Source organism: Poecilia latipinna, unplaced genomic scaffold (genome assembly GCF_001443285.1).
Source record: "Poecilia latipinna isolate Pla-1442-1.1 unplaced genomic scaffold, P_latipinna-1.0 Scaffold1702, whole genome shotgun sequence".
Classification (NCBI taxonomy): Eukaryota; Metazoa; Chordata; class Actinopteri; order Cyprinodontiformes; family Poeciliidae; genus Poecilia; species Poecilia latipinna.
The window spans coordinates 61,724-82,142 of record NW_015114318.1 but is presented as its reverse complement, the minus strand read 5'-3'; the positions used below and the strand labels follow the sequence as shown (position 1 = coordinate 82,142).

General features: G+C 39.2%; 1 protein-coding gene across 6 annotated transcripts in view; it reads right to left on the bottom strand.

Moving 5' to 3' along the window:
- The window catches only part of ltbp1 (latent transforming growth factor beta binding protein 1), a 74,722-nt gene that overhangs the window by 21,299 nt on the left and 33,004 nt on the right, over positions 1-20,419 (bottom strand). For 4 of the 6 annotated variants that reach the window (XM_015060349.1, XM_015060347.1, XM_015060344.1 and 1 more), the window contains exons 6-14: positions 15,706-15,912; positions 14,615-14,904; positions 12,712-12,814; positions 10,105-10,164; positions 9,048-9,170; positions 6,650-6,817; positions 4,888-5,061; positions 2,465-2,551; positions 2,179-2,304 (exon numbers count right to left, since the gene is read on the bottom strand). In XM_015060349.1, the coding sequence (XP_014915835.1) occupies positions 2,179-2,304; positions 2,465-2,551; positions 4,888-5,061; positions 6,650-6,817; positions 9,048-9,170; positions 10,105-10,164; positions 12,712-12,814; positions 14,615-14,904; positions 15,706-15,912 (1,338 nt within the window). The remainder of the gene's footprint in view (positions 1-2,178; positions 2,305-2,464; positions 2,552-4,887; positions 5,062-6,649; positions 6,818-9,047; positions 9,171-10,104; positions 10,165-12,711; positions 12,815-14,614; positions 14,905-15,705; positions 15,913-20,419) is intronic. The other 2 variants (XM_015060346.1, XM_015060348.1) reach the window with 2 other exon arrangements.

The window sequence follows — 20,419 nt, the reverse complement described above, 5'->3', positions numbered from 1 at the left end:
ATATATATAAATATATATATATGAGACACAGCAAGATCAAGTCTGCTGTTGGTTTACCCTCAGAGTACAATGAGACGGTGGATCTACATGAGTTGGATGCTGGCAGATGGTACCTGAATGTTATTGAATGTACAACACATGCTTCTGCACTGGAAACATTTTGAGGACCAAAAAAAACAATCCTCTATAACTTGTTCATTTACTAGTGGATAAGTGTCGGCGGTGCCCCCAAACAGAACAGGCAATGTTAGAGAGGTCAACAATAATTAAGTTTGAAGCATGGCTGATACCGTCTGAGATCCTCCTGAAGGTAAAAAAGAAAAATAGGTGTGGCTGGCAAAGGGTTCTGAACTGGGGTCTTATGGGCGAAAACAGTACAGAATCAGCTAACATGTAGCAGTATGGTATGGCTCTTACTGGCAATAAATAAACTTTGCATAATGGTGAGAAACAATTACTCACCTTTTAGTGCACAGACCTCACAGACCTTAATTTAGTAAATGTAGGGGCACACACTGGTTAAACCAGTGTAAGCTGAAGTTTTAGTTGGCACATGCATATATGACAGTTGAATAAACGTTGCACCACATGTTTCACCACAGTGTGGTGTTTCTCTCTCTAGGATCCCAACTATGTCTCAAACCATTTTCTTCTCTGTGTGTTTTCTCTATTATTCCTGTTAATACATATTGTGGCTGCATATAAATAAGCTCTGTACATTTTTATTTTTATTTTATTTTTTTACAGAAATCTAAATGCGATACCTCTCCCTCCACAAAGATGGAGATGAGATTTTACAGCAGCTACGAGGAAATAATCATGAGGCCAGCTTGCCCAGGCAGCACTGGTTCAGTGTCGTTTTGGTGGGCAGGGAGTGCTGGGCTGAAATGGCAGGAAACCACATAATGATAGAGTGAATTGTATTTATGTCCTCACAAGAGTGGTGAGGCCAGTGGGTGCACAGACTAGTAACAGCCTGATTGCTAGTCTCTTCTAAAATTCCACTGATTTATAAGTCCTGTTAATATCAAAATATTTAGTTAGACTGAACAGTTGTTCTTTTTGGAAGTTGTGGTTGTTTGCATGGTTGTGTCTATCGGGAGGCAATTTGTTCCACAAATCTATCATTATAATTTGACCATCAGGTCAGTAAATTCCTCAATCACAAACCCTGAATCACCAGTAACCTAAAAGAACTCCCTCACGAAAAAGAGTCTTCAGGGAGGAAGACAGCAAATTCCTGATGAATGAATGAAGACTGGAAACAATAATGAGATATACAGGAAGAAGGTAGACAGCAAACTCTAGCAAAGCAATGATAGACGTGCAATGAAAAGGACCTCAGTCCTCAAGCAGAAGAAGGAACCGGTTGATGACAGCTTGGACAAAACCAATAAACCGAACACATTCTTCAGTTGGTTCAGGTAAGGATTGTCAAGATTCTCTCATTATTTTTAAATTCAAAAATAAGACACCTCCAGTCAGATGTATTGTTATACATTCTGGAAAGAAGAGTTGTGTGTTTTTAGGGTGCATTCACATCAGCTCTGTTTAATCTGCTTTAATCAAGCTCTGGATAATTTGCTTAGAAAGTCCAGTTGCTTTGTGAGATGTGAATGCGTAACTGAATTCTGGTGCAGACCAAAGCAGCAAACTCTGGTCCGTCTCTACAAACCTGGGTCTCAGTTCAATTGAAGTGAACTCTGGTGCCATTTCAAAGGCATATGTGTATGTCAAGCTGTACGGGGCTTCTGGGTAAATACAAAAAAAAAATGTGTCTAGTGATAGAGAAATGGCTCCTGGTCTTTTGCCAAAGACAAAAGAGAAACCATTCAACTGCAGACAACCTTCAGTATCAGTCTTAGAGATTTCTCCAACATCAACCAAAACTTTTCAAACAATCATGATTTGTTCTGCATTTGTTGAACTCAATTTGTTTCTGTGGTATTTTCACACTACAATTTGCAAGAAGCTGGATGCTCCAGACCTGCAGAGGTTTCACTTTTTCACAAACCTGTTGGAGGTTTTTTTGAACATGAGGACTGATCTCACATTGATTAGAAACAAAACCTTAGCTGCATGTATCTGCTGAGCTCCGCATGTGATCCCTTCTGAGCTCTCTAGTTAAACACGCATCTCTAGACGTGTTTCATACGGCCTCCCTCGTTCCATCCTTACCTACGCAGGTGCTTTGGCTGCCATCCAAGTGGAATCCCTCATCACAGTGGCAGATGTAGCTCTCAGCTGTGTTGTAACAAACCCCCTGCCCGCATATGGAAGGGTTGATCTGGCACTCATCCACCTCTGAGAAAAACAGGAATGGAAGAAACAACATACTGCAATTTACTGTTATAAAGAAATACCAGAGGTATATAGTTGGCCTAACATTTGCATAACGTTTGACAATATTTGTCTTTTAAATGTTGCACAGTGATATTGTGAAACAGGAAAGCAGGAAACTGACCAGCTAACTGAGTGGGTGCGATGTCCTGACCCGCATTGAATGGGAGAATCTCCACCGGAGCAGGTGGAGACGTCTTCTCAACAACTTCTATCAAATAAAAAAACAAAAACAAACAAAGAAACACCACCATAGACATTTTTAAACGATACAACATATATAGAGACAGGCATTATTGGAAAATATCTAGTTCAGCGTGCAGGGCTTCCTTTACTGCGCACAAGCACAGATAGGTAAGCATGACCAGAATGCCACATCTTAACATGAAATCAAAGGTACAGAGGGTAACATAGCTTCAGCTGCATAATCCAAGGCCAAATAAGACAGAAATAGCCTTCAAACCCCATTACCCACAACAACAATCACAGCATTTTAAAGAGATTGCGTTGAAATATTTTTGATAAATTGAGCCATCCTTTATGGAAATACTTAAATAAAGGATTCTAGCATCTCCTTGAAGATCAAGATCAAGTAACAATATCATTAAAGACTTTTCAAATACATTTTAGCCAGTGAAGTTACAATTTATCTGCTGAGTAAACAGAATAAAGCAATCCCAGCTGCTCAGGGTTGTTGATCATTCACGATTTCAGGTTTAAATGCAGCAGGTGTGATGTTAAAAAAAAAACTTAAAAGGATGACAAAAGCCCTGCATGTCATCTGAAAACTAAGACTTTGCAAGACACCACTGTAAGTATATTCACATGTTGATGGGGAAAAGTTCCACGTTTAGACAAGATCGCCAAGCCACCTAGACTCTGCTGTAGTTGCCATGCCAGGGCACTAGATGGCACTGTGAGCTTAGCATGCGACTGTAACTCTTCACCTCACTGGTCTGTGAAGTATCTGGATCAATCGCAAAGTACGTCTCCATTTACGATGAACCAACTTCTCATGAAACACATACATATTTCACATCAGAATATGTGTCAAACTGAACAGGTTGCGCAGCACAGTACAATGCTATCCGCCATTTTTTTTACTATGTGCCCGAGCATGTGTAGAGCAAACCCTGCAGCCATGAATTCGGTGCATGTGCATTCATACATCCGCATGGAGTGTTTCAGAGAAGTTATGTGCCAGAGACTCCGATCACTGGCGACGTGTAAACAACAAACGGCAAAAATGTTACGGTTTCACTGAAAAAAAAAACAGCTCAGTGTAAACGGGGCCTAAAAGCCCCCTGGCAAGGAAAAATTTCCCCCTACCCCGTGATTGAGTTGCAACCAACCACCAGAGAAAAACACACTATGGCACTGTAAAGGTTTACAGCATCGATAAAACCCTATCGGCTATGATTTTCATGCTAATAACTTTCATAATACTAACTATTCAGTGGATGAGCTCCTCATCTTGCCTTTTCTGACTGCGACTTACAACAGAACCAGCAGAACATTAAAGTTTGCAGGATTTTGGTTCACTTTGGGATAAGATGTTGCAAAGTTTTCTCTTTTCATCCGAGTTGCCAAACTTGGCTCATAACCAGGGCTGGAACAGCTGAAGCTAATCTCCTTCTCTTAGCCAGGTTTCACCCCCCACCAGCCCGACCTGCAGGCTGCTGGGCCAAGCCGTGTGTGAACTGAGCCCACACTGAGCTAAAGCAGTTTAATCTTTCCCCTAATGAAACATGAGGGATGTTTCTGTTAGGATTCATCTTCCTACGCTCATGCCAGAGAACTCCCAAATTAGACTTTCTAATGCTACATTGGAGTTGCAATTTGCCAAAGTGAGTATTTAACCCACAGTACTATATTTTTAAGAGTAACAAACAGAAAGCACTAAACAAGACAGAATAGGTCTTGTAGCACCCATCCTGTAGCATCTTTATCTATACAAAAAATGCAGAAATCATCTTTTTCCATTTTGCATGAGGCAGATCTCTGTATGACACTAGGTCCAACACCAGGTCTAGTATTAGACCTAGAAATCAAAAAGCTTGTCTTGGTTATGTGAGGATTTATTTTGCTTCTTAGAGAAACTGCAGTAATATCAATGTGAATTAAAGGACTTGAGCGCTACAATATGAGAGAATGGGGTAAATATGATTACATATTTACATATTTGTCATTGTATGTAAATGGTGGATGAAGGTAATACATATTTTAATCTAATATAGTTCCAGTAACATGACCAATCAACCTGCACAGTATGTGCAGGTTGATTGGTCCTGCACACCAATCAACTCCTGCTGCTTCTTGAGCAGCTCCTGCTATAAAAAGAGAATGATACTCTGATTTAAGTTTTAACAATGTAAGTTATACTAAAGCATGCATGACCAAAGCAAAGTCAGGACTGACAACAGGACAAGACCGTCTGCAACAGCAGACAAACAGAATGTTAAGAGTTCTGCCAGAGACAAAAACATATGAAGCTGATGGATTTTCACTCCTGTGGCAGATTTTAATCCTAAACGAATAAACCCTGACCTGGAAGAATTTCTTCTGGTGTCCCAAAGGCCTCCACTGGTTTCTCTGGCGTTGGCAGGGGTTGCAGAGGTAACAGGTCAACTGGTTCCTGGAAAACGGTCACTGGCTTGTTTACTGGAGGGTTTGGTAAAACGGTGTAGCCCATTCCGCCGGGACAGATTTCTTTAAACAAGGCTACAGACGACACAAGCACAGGCAACAAAGCATCCCATCATTATTTTCAATAAGTAAAAGCATCATGTTAACTATTATTGGCAAATTCAAAACTCTGACACCAATGTTGAAAGTTTAACTGCTGTTAACATATTGGAATAAACATTAAAGATACAGTTAGCAATAATTCCTAGAAAAAAAAAAGACATAAGCAGCATACCTCTCATGGATAGAATAGAATAGAAAAGAATAGAATAGAAAGATTCTTTATTATTCTTTATTCTTTATTATCCCCGAATGGGAGAATTCAGGTCTGTCAGTATATCCGCAGATCACATTACATTAAAGTAAAAATATAAAACCAGAAAACAATATGAGACAGTAAGGGAAAACTTCCAGGACAGGGCAAAGAAACCCTGTGGATTTATTAAAAAGTAAAATCAGAGCAAAGAAACATGTAACTAACTGGAAAAACAGTCCAAATAGCAGAAGGGTGTTAGGGATGCAAACAATTAATCAACATACAATTAACTGATATACAATACAATTAACATACCATTAATGGTTTCTTTGATTAAAATTAGTTCCAATTAATTAACCGCAGCACCTTCCAAAAGAGGGCGCTGCTGGTCATCCTTAAGCAGAGCAAGTTGTAAGAGAAATAATAATGGCGGAAGCTTTCCAGGACGGCAGATGAAACAGTCTGGTGTGGGATTCAAGATGCACCTAATTCGGTTCTGTTTTGAAATATAAACACTCGACAAACTCTTTAAGTTTCACCTTAACAGCGCTCATTCAGCAACTTCAACTTCTTAACCAAAAAATACTGATGTGCTGCAAAGAGGAGGAGAATATGAGAGCAAAGGAGAGGGAATAACACAGAATAACTAACATGATGGGGAAGAAAAACATGATGCCAATAAGCACGGTTGATTTTGTGTGCTGTGGTGAGTGAAGCTTTAACATTGATCAGAGAGTAACCATAACAACCTGCTTAGAGGCGCTACAATACGAAGGAAGCTGAATTAAAAGCATGACCAACAGCAGAGAGCATCACTCTCACCACTGACTATAGATTGACCTGCCAGCAGAGAACTACATCAGTTTCCCTCCACTTTGTTGACACGAACATCCCTGTGTTCATGGCAAATTAAGTATTCCACATATTCTACTCTTTTCATCTTTAATTTTTCTATTCAGCAACCTAAGAGGTTCCAGTTTTCTTAGATTTCATAAATATGGCAAACTTTAATAATATGAAAAAAAAACAAAATTTTCTGTTTACTCAGTCAGCTGAAAAAAATTGTTAAAATATAACAATGTGCTTCTTTAAAAAAAAAAAAAAAATCAGCATAATATGAAAATGTAGCCCTTCATCTTATGGAAAGACGGTTGACCCTCTGGACACAAGAGAAAACTCAAGTTTTTAAGAAAATGGCCACTTATCAATTAATCGTTAGTCGACCGATAAGATCAATCGACTTTAGATTAATTTATTAATTAATGATGGTCATACAGCAGTGATGGTCATAAAGTCATACAGCTGCTGGGAGGAAGGACCAGTGGCAACGCTCCTTAGCGATAAATACTCTGAGGCTGGGAGCCTTACCTGTTCCAGGAGGGGGGCATTTGTCACAACGAGGGCCCCAGGCTTTGCCCACACTGCAGCAGCAAAGCTGCTTGCTCAGCTGGGCAGACACTGGGTGTAAGCACTGCCTCGCTGAGTTGACGTAGCGGAAGCAAGCGCCCTTTTCTTCCTGGACGGCAGGTGTGTTGGCTGAAGAGCAGCACCAGGAGGAGGACGGAGAACGTGGAGGTGTAGGAAATGGTAGACCAAAGCGTAGGAGACACATATTGAAGAGAGAGGACAAAACGTGAAGAAATAAAGCAGTTCCCTTCACCAGAGTAAACCTTCCCTCGCCCACAAATCCAAAAACACAAACCCCGGCACATAAACAAGCATTCTACTGCTGGGTTATCCACAATGACATCTTGTGGTTTTGCAGAATCCCATCGCTGGTATCTAAACAATCAAAGCTAAAAAAAAAAGAAAAAAAAAGAAACATATGTCCACAAAACAAAGAAAAGATTGCAAGATGGAATAAAATAAGAAAAATGCCAATACGTCATGCACTAACACACAGATGCTGGCTGAGTTCAAGGCATGCAGGAGGTCACTGTGAAGAGGACAACAGCAAAGAGCGGCTTTTTGAAGTCACCAGATGGTATCTACACACCAAACAGTTACTTAGGCTTGCCAGGAAATACATTCCTGTTGTTTCACCAAGACATGTAAACACTGAGTTTGTTAAACTCTACTGGGACTTTAACCGGAACTGTATGTTTGCTTAGTGAACACACACTCAAGGTGGATCTAAAAGATGAACCTGTAGAAAACCACAATACACACAGGTAGGTAAGGTAGAGTCTCTACGATGCTCCGGAACTTTGTTGAAGTCTTTGAAGTAGCAGAGGAATTTAAATAACTATAAAATGGCTTTAGAAAGAAAAGTCACTAGAGGTTGTGATGTAGAGCAAAACGTCTGACCAAATCAGCCCAGAAAAGCTTCACCAGACATAAAATCATTTTCAGTCATCTCAGTTCTCAAATCTGAATCTTATGCAGCAGGGGTTTCCATCTCAAGTCTTCAAGAGCTGTGCTGTTCCCTGTTCCAACACACCTGAATCAAACGAATGGCTCATTACCAGGCCTCTGCCAAAATTAATGACACGCTGAAGAGGTAATTCAGCCTCCAGCTTTGTGGAATGACCTACAAGACTAAGAGCTGTGCTGCTGGAAAAAATTTAAATCCAGTGATGATTGCCAAGTTTCAAGAATGAATACAGAAATAGATTGCTCAGCAAATCACTAACTGTGTCAATAAATGCAACAAAAACAATAGTAATATGAGTCAGGAATTCAAAGACATACTAAAGAGAACAGTGATGAAAACTCAGGTTTTATTTTGTCTTAACAGACAAGCACTCACACACTCGCATGCGCACACACGCATAGACACGCACTCTGCTCTGGTGCTCAACACGCACGCTCACTATCAAAATTATTTGTTTATATCTTCTTCTTTTTACTGTAATTTGGTAAACCAACCTCTGTTGTCTGTATATGTCTCTGGCAGTGAGTCAGTCTCAGACAGTGTTTTGTTGTCAAAGTGTGGTAGGAAATATCAATTTCAAAGAGTATGGAAACAGGCCAAACTTAGAGTTCATCACCAGCTGCATTTCCATTTACCATAAAATTGCGCAAAATGAACACATGAAAATAAATTTGCTTAATAAAAACCTAGCAATGTTGAAAAAAAACCTGAGTTTTCCATGAAAAGTTTTTGTTCCTGGATGAGGTGGGGGATTTTGGCCATGTTAATTTAAATGTATTACGCAAAATTGCAATAGAGACACTTTTTTTTTTACATCGTATGAGTCACGTGATCAACAACTGGATGTAAGTACTGGCAAAAACCTAGAAGAAAATGACAGGAAGTGGTAGTAGGATGAAGGTTTGTTTTTGGGTTTTTTTGTGTTTTTTTCGGACAATGTACAGCTGGCTCCACCAGAGCTCTCACAGCATCACACTTCATAAAAAGTTGTTTTTTCTAAGGCGTTGAATTCATAGTTCTTCTGTTAAATCAGAGACTGAAATTTCCCCAAAACGCCGCATACGTAGCCACTTCCAAGAATAACAGGCTCGTCACTCCAATGACTAAAAACGACACCAACGTGATGAGCGCTAGCGCCATGGCTGAGTTATGAATATATCTCATTTAACCGTTCACATCCAGCCGTGTCATGAATTTTAATGACTACCATGTGAACAAGGTTATTCACGTGTGATTTTAGTTTAATTTCTTATTTAATGGGAAATTGTGTTTTTTGACATTAGCAGAATACAGACCCAGATTTGCACACATTTATTATGGAAACGCAGCTACTGGTTGATATGGATGTGTCAAACAGCGGAAACCAGTGGAGTTGCAGACTGGAGGACTTACGGATGCATTTGGTGAGAGAGGCGTCGGGGGCATAGCCAGGTTTACATGTGCACATGTAACTGCCCACAGTGTTCAGACAGTCTCCGTTAGGACAAACGTTCTGCAGCTGGCATTCATCCATATCTGTCAGTCGGTAAAAATGGAAAACATGTTTAGTCGAGGGGAGTTCTTTTGAAGATTCAATCACTTCAGAGAACAAAGAAATTTTCTTTAAGATGCAGAGTTAGTTGATTCTACTGGTGTTTATCAAAATGTTGAACAACTTCAGGTCTTAGAAGCCGTTAGGAGCTAACATGTTTAGTAAAATCTTTATGCTAAAATGTGCATAAACAAACAGCTCTAAACCGTCATTATCTGCACTCATTGCCACATTTTTAATGTCATATAAAAACAATGCACACATTGTTTTTAAATGACATTTCATTTTGTCAAACACCATCAGTAATCTAAGTATGATCAGCTTTTTAACAGGTCAGAGAAAATTAATTTGGGTAAAAATGTGTTTGCTTTATTTTATGTTACATTCATCTTCCTGAATAAAGATTGTTTTATGCTTTTTTCCTATGAAACCACAGCAAAGTGAGTTCAGAGTTATAGAAATAGGCATTTAAAATGAATCACTTCAGCACTGCAACTTATATCACTATAGATTTTTCAAATTCACAATCAGAACGCAAGTTTAACTCATCCCTAGCGCTCAACAAAACCTTATTGTTGAAGGTTTTGGGCGGCCTCGTACCAAGAGACGAGGCAGAACCATGGCAAGGTGTCAAATATGCACATTTCAGTTCCTTTTAAATTTTACACAGACTTATGCTGCAGCAACAAACAACAATGAAATAAAATTTCTTATTTTGTTCTATATGAAGTCATCCAAGTTTGTCATGTTAAAACCATAAATTTACACACATGTAAAGTGTCTTTTCTGCAGCTAGTTTGGTACTAAACGTCATTGAGTTCATTCAAACAGTTCAAATTTTTCCAAAAGATTCACAGTTGGAAATAGAAGGTCAACAACTAGAATGGCTAAAAAATAATTAAAAGGTGAAGCTCTTACCTTGGCAGTGAGAACTGTTGATCCTCTTGTATCCCAGAGGACAGTCTATAAAAGGGATAGCTGAGGAAGCAGGAGCCGGAAGTGAGCAACTGGATTGTTAGCTTCATAAATCTCCAGACACTAGCATATTTTATGAGCATCTAAATGAGTTTCTAGAACTGCACACACTTTCTACAATGAACAGAAACCATCTTTAAAGTCTAGTAAAGGCACAGTGATTGTCATTCGTTGTCATTCGTAGCAATTCTCAGATAATTTCATGTGCCTTACTGGCTTATAGTAAATTTGACCACTTTGGTTTCCTGCCTTATGTCAACAGCTCATTTAGATCCTTAATGTCTTTAAGCCGAGCAAGAGAAGTGGGGATACTGTGAGGAAGGATTAAAAAAAATTAAACTGGTATTATCATTGCAATATTCAACAATCATTTTCCAATATTAGAAGTTCCTAATAATGTTCAAATGGAAGATGAGGTGAAAAATGGGCATATGAATGGCATAAAAATTGCTTTTTCAGTCATTTCCTTCACATTGGTCAGAGGTGCTGGTTGTTTGGTAAGTCATAGTCCAAAGAAGGATTGAGTCTCTGTAAAAATGATAGAAGACCCCAACCTCTCACTCAAAGTTAACTGGGATGGACTGCAACCTAGATTACAACCTAGAACAAGATCAGGCAGGTACGAATGACACACGTAAATATTGATCAGAAAGCAATACACCTTCCAGTGAGTCAAATGCTGCTCTGAGAAGCTCATTTCTGTTGCAGTCGAAACTGAAACCAAGCTTTGCCCCACTGCTGGATAAGGCCACCAGCAAGGAACTGGTACACAAATACCTGCAAGCAGAGGCTTTGTTCTGTGGGAGACAACAAAGCAACATTTGTTTGACCAAGAAAGCCAAATTAACTGCCAGTTACCAATGTCTCTAAGGCACAATGGACTGTTTCACAGTCAACTGTAAAACAAAGGGGAAAAGAATGTCTGAACTTAAACCTTTGCCTTTCCTGCAGAGAAAAAAACCAACAGACAAATCCTCTAATGTGTAAGACCTCCCACTGTATGTACATGAAATAAGTATTTATCTCAAAGTGCTTAACTACTTACCACTAAGGACAAACTCTTTCAAATATCCATCAGAAGAAAATGTGCGAAATCTGAATTATTCACCTACTTAGAGTAACATTTTCTCAGGCGTTAATGATTCCAATCTGGGAAAATAGATCCTTGGTTCAAGTTGTGGTAATGAAGCACAAAGCATTATGGACCAAACCTTTAGTTTTTATCAGCATCTTTACCTTTTATGTTAAAATGGAACAGCTGGATTAAAATCCAGGTGCAATCAAGCTGTTTCAATTAAAACCTTGCAGGGGAAGGAGTTTTAATCAAAATCCCTTACTGGAGTTTCAATTGAGCCTTTGTGGGTTTACATGGTGAACCTTGGCTTTAAAGCTTCCATCCATCTATAAAAGGAGTAGTGTTGAATAGCTAGCTGCTACATAAAAAGACTGACAGGACCTTTCATAGCTCCCCCTCACAACTTTGTATAATGCTATAAAAAGAGCAGAGAGGCGAGGGCTGACACCACACGCCACCATGGCATCCAGTCCCTTTCCTCTCTGGAAATAACTCCTGTGGTCAAAGCAACCTGTGTGTTAATATATAAAGCATATTTCAGTGCTTTAGTTTTTATTATTGGAACCAGAATCAGGATCAGCTTCATTGGTCAAGATTGTGTTCACAAAAATAGGGATCCGACTTTGGTTTTACACGCTCAGAACATACAGACATTAAAAGCCTCGTTTCCTCTGAGTGGAACAGCAGAGGTCGGTGTGGTACGGTATGCTATTCAGTCTGTTTCCATAGTAAAAGCAGCCAATGCAACCAACCTTTACGTACCACACCATTCCTGGGCCGCATTCAGTTGTTAATAATGGTACGGTAGAGTTGGGGCTCACAACACTCTCCATTAATTGAAGGACAGAAAAATGTCACTACTTGCAACAACAACAACAACAACAACACACATTAATGTTTTTGGTAGAGTGTGGCGGTAGAAATGCTCTCCTGAAAACGCATAAAATATCAAACCAACTGGATAATTAGTTCTGTCCCATTGTGAAGTTGACACAGTCTAAAGTTGCATTTGAAGTAAAGCTTCTCCTGAAATTGCAGTTGTTGCCATATGCTGAGTTTTGCCAGAATAACTGGAATATCTAAATAATTTGGAGATAAAGAGTCATTGATAAAAGAAAAAAAATTAACCCGATTTTAAAATTATATGCAAATATACTACAAATATAGTAACTCGATCTGCGCAGAGGTACAAAAATTCAGAGGTGCACTATGAGGCATTGTAAGAGCGTACAAGGATGGCACCATTAGTGAGCCTTAGACCTTGCAAGGTGCAAGTAAAGCCTGGTGGTCCACTTATAATACTTTGGGGAAAGCCTGCATAACTGCTTAATGATCCAACTCCTACAACCTGGATCTTCTTCTCATCTCTTATTTTGTCTGTAAACTTAAAATCTGTGCATCCAGAACACACAGGCTAAAGAGGACACATAAGGTAAAAAGGTCTTTATGTTTTACTCTTGAACATTTGTACTCACAGGGTTTATTTGGACACTTCTGGCATTTGTGGAAGCCCCAGGAGGTCCCAATTGTTGCACAGCATTGATCCAGCTTGGTGAGACCCGGCAAAGCCTTTCCACACTGCAGATGGAAGGAAGATGGATTATTATTTTATCTCATAAAGAAAAGCACAAAGTGCGTCTGTGCTCAGCTTTCTCTCCATCCCTGATTATTTACAATCAAACACATTTAAACCTCCACCTCTCTAAATCATTGTGATGCTTCTCCTCTTCAGCCCGCACCAACTCTTTATCTTTATGGCAAAAACAACCTCACAAAATGTGACCTGCTCATGGCTATTTAAGACTTGAAAACCCGGCAGAGTGATATTTCTTTCCACATCAACCAGCGAATCTGTTCTTTATTTGTCTAGGACCTGATATCAGTACCATCCACTGGACTCAGGTTGTATTGTTCGGGCAGTGACACAATAAAGATGTCCATTTTAACAACCTGCTGTGGTCTGTCTGTGTTAACCTTGGGGGGGGTGCTGTAGATCACCTGCTTCCACCTCAGCCTAATTACAGAACCTTCCTCTAATTCATAAACGTCCTTCACTGCCACATCCTCTTCTTCCTCTACAACAGCTCTACATTCAACATTGTCTGTCCAAAATGTTCACTAATCTCCTCTGCACATGTCTGAGTCATTTGAGATTTGCCTTTCTAAATTTGTTCAGTCATCCTGAACTGAACGTTGTGAAAACAAGTCCTTCTTTTCAGGTCTGTTTGAAAGCGCCACCACCTCACATACATCATGACGACTCTCACAGTCATCCTATCATAAGTGGTCATCTAGCAGATGACAAGTTGTGACTGTTTCCAGCTTCTCCCACAACCTGCTAATCTGTCCTTGGTAAAGGAACTTTTTTTAAACATCAGTAGCTGAAGTTTCGCATAAAAAAAGGTTGATGGAAACAGCAAAATTTGAAAAACGTCCTAACTTTCCAAAAACGTTTTTATGCTCACTTGAGATGGTTTTTGGATTTTGCAAAAAAAAAAAAGTTAATGCACAAAAAGGGAGATGGAAGTACATTTGACAAATAAGTTCTCGCTATCCAGGAGCTGACAGCGCGTTGAAAAGTTATGGGGGTTTTGGAGAGCGCTTGATACAGGATGAGCGCATCCTCCCTCGCTCAGAGAATCTTGCCAAATTCTGATCATTTCAATTTGAGAGATGTTCCCTGATTTCAAAACTTTAGCTGCCACTTGCAATTCCAGTCTCCAGTGGGGATGAAATGTGAACAGCCTCAAGATTAATATCAAAACGCTGAGACAAATTGGTAATCCATGTTTATGTTTATGATTTAAGTGGGTTACATGTATCTGCTTGATGTGTGGTTTCATGGTGTGGATTCTCTGTTCAGCTTGATGATGAGTAAAAATAGATTATGATGGACTGTTGAATGTGTACCTTGCTCCCATGAAAGGCATGAAACTGAACATTTCTACATTTGTTTTTTTTTTTTCTCAGCAATTTGTAATGGCAACATCTGACGAAATTACACTTCGCGTGGCCTGATTGATTCGCTTCAAACTAATTATTAGAAAAACGCCTAACAATCATTTTCTTTTTGACGAGGTCGTATTTTGCATCACAATTGGATGGAAACATAGCGAGACAAAGACTGACAGGGCGCAGAGACCCTGTTAAAACGGGCATGTATTTAAGTCAAACTACCCTAAATTAAATAAATAAGTGAATCTTGTTTTTTCACATCATTTCTCTGAAATTAGGGTAATATGGAAACAGTCTAAACACAGTTACACTCTAACATCTGACAACTTTTTTTCTGTTAGGATACATACACAGACACAGAGTGAAAAGCTGCCTGTTGTGTGACATGACGGTAACTCGTAGTACTGATCTCTGACGGTCTACCTGACCGGCTGCTGTTTCCTGGAAGCAGCGACCCAGGGTGTTCTTGGAGGCGACAGGCTGGTAATGGGGAACCTTGTAGCCATGGTGGTTGGGATGAACCATGTTGTAGCCATGCTGCTGAATCTTCTGGCTGCTTTCAGAGTGGTGGTAGCTGTAGCTGCTGGATGAAGAGGAGCCTGAGTGGGACCCTTGTTGTGGGTGCCCATTGTCCAGCTGGGACACTTGGTGAACCTGAACTGAGGCTTCTGGGGGGTGTTTGATGTGGATGTTAACAATGCCTGGGTTGAACACTGGTGAGATACAAGAGATGGATATTACAGTTACGGCTATAAGAGATATTAGGAAAAATGGAGTCTAAAAACCAACAGAGATCAGGAAAATATTATGTTAGCAATTGAATATGTTTCAGTTAATCTAAAAGTCTTTTTCTATCATTATGAATCTCTTTCAAATTGTATGTTTTACCTAATCAAATTGGTATCCACTTACATTAAGATAAATTCAACACAATTTATTCTAATTCTGTTTGGTTCCATATGTTCATCTACAGCTCAGTCAGATTCCCATCCATTCACCCGCTCCCTAAAGGCGGGACAGATGGCTCTGGTCAGTAGGGATGCATCTATTTTTTTATTTTTTTTTTTACAAGGAAGCGGAGTGAGACAAAGTGAGGAAATGGGGCTGCATCAACCAAATTACCCATAATCCCTTTTGTCTATACCAGATAACTGTAGTGAACAGAGAAACATAAAGACCTTCTAAAGCTGTACTAGAAATTTAACCAAGTAACAGAAAAGAGAATCCCTTAAAGTTAATAGTTTTTAAAAAAAAATACTAATGTTTTGATAATGGCTAAAGTTTGAGAAAAAAAAATTTAAATAATATTTTTTTATTATTCCAGTTCTGGAAGCAGAAGGCTGTGGTCATTACAAGCTGCACTTCACATAGTTGATTTGGACCACTAAAGAATGAATCATTAAAATCCTTTGTTCACAATCACATAGGAATGGTCTGCAAATCAAGAGTTGAAATAAATAACCAAGCACTCAGTTTTTAAAAGTAGAACTGACATAACAGTAGTGTCTACTCACCAGGCGTCTGTCCATGGCTGTATGTGAGAGGCAGGGTATGTGTAGACATAATCTGAGCCTGGCCATAGGCCACAGACGACTGCTGGTGCTGCTGGTGTCCATTTTGAACGGGCATTTGGCAAAACTTGCCAGCAAAGTTCGGGGGACACTGGCACTTGTCCCTGGCACTACATTTACCACCATTAATGCACGGCAGGTGACACACCACTGAGGACACAACAGAAAAAAGATGTTAGAGCAGGAACTGTTGGTAGAATAATCCTCTCAGAGTAAAAAAGAAAGAGTTGATAGAGTAAATGTCTCTTAATATTGACAGCCATCCACGATAAAGACAGTTTGCAGATAATAAAGGAGGTACATTTAGCTACCACAAGAAAAGTTTATTTCTGTCCAAAGACCACTAGGCTTCTGTAAGAGCACAAGTTCTTAAAGAAGACAGATGAAATCGATGTTTGGATTGGACCACTTTGGAGCAATGTGGTGGTGGACAGTTGGTTGTATGAGCTTCCTTAGTCAGCACCTTAAAGCCACCTTGACAGCCACAACCTCATACGTATATCAACATATTATACAGTCAAATATGGGATCATCTGCTCAACTACAAAGCAAGACAATGATATCAGTCACAGGATCAAGTCTACAACTGAAGGCCAAAAGGTGCTGCAATGGTTCAGTCAAAGTCCAGACGTTAACCTTAGTAAAATGTAGTGGTGTGATTTTAAAATAAACTAAAATAACTAAAAAGAAGAGTGGGCCAAAAATCCTCAACTCACGAGGCTGACATAGTCACCCAAAAAGTGACTACTGGAAGTTATTGATAGTTCAAGAGTTGTCAAAATATGGGGTGTACTTAGTTTTCATACACAGTGTTAGCATTTTGATTTCAAATTTGTTTAACAACATTGGAATTAAATAATTCTGGCACAAACCATATTACTTTTTCCCATGTAAAACTGTAAAGCTGGAAGATAAGAAAGGTGTACTTTCTTTTCCCAAACACTGCATGTACAAACAGAAAATGCTACATTGAAAACAGACAAACCAGTCATTAATAGCAGAAATACAATTATTACATACCCAACAAGAGGTCAGATATAAAAATCTAAAGTTTCCACTTCTGACTTATTTAACAGAGTCCGATGAGGCTCAAGACAAAACAGCCAAACCAGACGTGGTTCAACACTGATTCCAACTTCATTCCAATCTCACCGTTTCATTTGTCACACTTACCAGACAGTGAGTGTCTCGTAAGTGTGAGAAATGATTCACACACAGAAGCACAGCCATTGTGACTCATGTCAGACTAAAGTCATCAAAGGCATCACTGATTTAGCTTCCTGTCCAAACCATGACCCTCATCACCACTTACTCATCAGATTTAATTAGAAACATTCAGGATACCAGGAGAAAAATAAATACTTTTCAGATCTTTCACAAAGCTGAGTTTTTCTGATGACTGTTTATGAACAGAGAAGGAAAAATTAGAATATTATTATACATGAAAAACACAATTCCTGCCTAAGGGTCACTTCATTTCATTAGAAATGTCTCCATGTAGCAACAGATACAAAATGGAGCAATTTAAGGCATATAAAATGGATGATTTTCATTTTACACAAAATGTCAGAACTCATCCTTTTCCTTCTTTGTCGTTTGGTGGCTGTGTCTGAAAACACAAATAACAATAAGCGTCACAGGCAACATTATTGTGAATATTATTTTAGCAACAGCAATATAAAAATTGATGCCTCTTGTTTTAGAGGTTCTACATTTCCATTTTGAAATTGTGTGTTGATACTGGGATACTGTTGCTTTTGGGAATCTATTTATTTGTTTTATGGAATACACACTGCTCAGCACAAACTTCCTGTTTGGGCCTGTTTGTGCTGAGCAGGCCCATCACGAACACAAAGTTTCCTTGAAGCAGGATCAACTCTCTGAACAGCTGTAAACATTAGCTTCCTTCTGAAAACGGTTGGACTGGAAATCCATTAAAACGTCAAAAGAAATGTTTAAAAGCCCCCCTGAAAGCCAGAAGAACCATTTCTCAAGATGACTTTTAAATATTATAACAGGTTCTGGCTCAGTGCAAGCACGATCCTTTGGAAGATAAATTGAAGCAAAGATCAGGTTTCCATCGTCTTCCCAGTCCCCTCTTCCCTCTTCTCTACAGAGGAAACACATTTGGCTTCCATCAATAGACTTGGATGTTTGACAGGAAAGTTGTTGAATGCAACAGAGAAGCAACAGTCTTCAGGTTTTAAAGCATTATAAACACTTGATGGATGGATGAAGAACTGGGCTGCCACTGTTATCATTCTTCAGCTGATTATCAGGTTAAATGCCTCAGTATCAAACCAATCTACGGGCTCACAAGATCTGGTGTAAAACAGAGGTTTACTGTACAGTGATCACTTTGGATGAATATTAGAAGACCATGTTAATTATTAGGTCATGTTTAAACTTTTTCACTTTTGATCTTTCAGAGCATGTGGTCATGACAACTCTGATAGGAGATGTAAAGAACAGAGACTGGAAGGGAGTACAACCAGATCCACCTTTTTGCTTTCAGTGAATCATGACTCATTTCAGATTCCTCTTTTCTCTCATAAGAAAAGTATGATAACATAGCAAGTGTGATTTATTTTGTTGCACTACCCTTAGCTCGGTTTGGATTTCAGATAAACCATTGTCTTGGTTCAGTTCTGCTCATTTTTAAACAGATGAACGAGACGGCAGACAGAGGGAGAAGGGCAGGAACAAGAGCAAGCCTGAGCAGGAACACAAGTCATCACCTTTGCTTCTGAACATATGCAAAGTGCAGTGTGGATCTAAACATTAAGACCAGGATATGTAGCGTGGCGAGGTAGCATAGAGGTGGTTTAACCACCTGGAGGTGGTGGTTTCGTCAAGGCTTGACAACATTTCAAGTCGTCAAACCTTGAAATGTCCATGTTGCTGAAAAAAAGAACCGTTCTCTGCAACATGGTGGCTTGACGACGTACATCTTTAAAATGTATTTTGAAAAATAAAGCCCATACTTGGAGTGACTCTAATGTTGGCTGGAAAATTATTCCAGAACTTAGTAACTAGAGGAAGTGACAAAGACATAATCACCACTACTTTTAAGTTTGAATCTTCTATTATTTAAAAGCAACAGGCCGATTGACTTCAACATTTTTGATTTAATAGTATAATATGCAAAGTCCCTTAAAAGGATCAATGATTAGTTGTAAAAATACACTTTATTTGAGAACTACTTATTTTAGATGTAAAAGCAATACATTAATAATACTTTAGGCAGTTTAGTTTTTACTAATTTTAATAAAATATTGTCACACGAACGTTGCCATGTTGTTCACGCTGCAATGCATTCTAGGTAAATGACATATAATGGTCCAACTGCGCTAGATCCGTCCAGCCAAAACAGCGATGAGTAACGTCACTAAGCATTTTTAATTTTAACTAGAGTGCATTTAAATCAATCGAAATTGTAGGAATCAACCTGGAGGGAAAACATCTTCAAGAGGTAATGAAGATGAGGAGGACCAAACTGAGGAAGAGGACAGAGTTGGCCGTAAGAGCTGGTGTTTTGCTTCTGCTGCCACCTTCAGCTTCCAAAATTAAACAATAAATGACATATACCTCTGGTCAGACTGCATGATCTGGTAAGTACTTCTATAGCTCTGTGACCAGTCTCCCTGTGTGGACGTAAATGGGGCAGCAGTAGTGCTGCCTATTCTACTGCCGCAGAGTTGTGTTAATATTTAAAAGAGCTTCCAGCGCTGTCTGATGTTTCTCCCTGAGTTTTTCGCTCTCTCCTCAGCGGCAGCGGGGTTTAGGTGCTTTGTGGATAAAAATTGTCAACACAACATTTGTTTTTAGCTCACTAAGGTAACAATCACCTGTTAGAGCCTTTGTCAGTTTTGCTCGTACAAATGACAAAGTCTTCTGGAGAGAAATGTTGAGAACACAAATGTAGGTCCTTCGGAAGTTGTTCGGTGTTCTGTCAGATCAGCATTGGCTGTCAGACTGTGCTCTTCTTCTGTTAGAGAGGAGATTCATGTCTACACAATCACTGGATAAGCAGTTGCACCACGCCATGTCTAAGGACAGCTGCGTGAATTATCAAGAGGATTTATCATTAAAGGAATATATGATCCAACAGAATACTGAACTTTTGGTTTAATAATCCTCAGTAAGAAGCATATATTGCAGATTAAAAAGAACAAACAGCTCAGTGTACAGCATATATCAAAATGACACAAAAACACATTAATGGTTTCCACAAATTCTATTTTTGGAAAAGAGTTTGTGAACTCTATTCCACAAACTTTAACAGTTTTGGCATATCTTAAATGATAATAATAATTGTTATGATATTCACTTAATGTTGTCTGAGTTTGTTTTTTAAATGGCTCTCATTTTCTATTCTTGAGCATGAAGTTACGGCAACATAAAACGGAAAATGTGTCCACCCAGAGGTGATGCACTAGAGCTGTTGTTAGTGACATTAGTTGTGCATTACATTTGGTACAGTAAAATTGAACTTAACATGAAAGGGATGAACTCCCTGGTTCATGCAGGGTTAACAGCGTTTTTAAACCTTGCATTAATCCAGGCCCAATCATTTGTTCAGCTGAGTCATAGCAGAATTCAGCTTGTTCTGCTCCAACACTCAGCTATCCTTTGTTCAAACAGAGGCAGGTTGAGA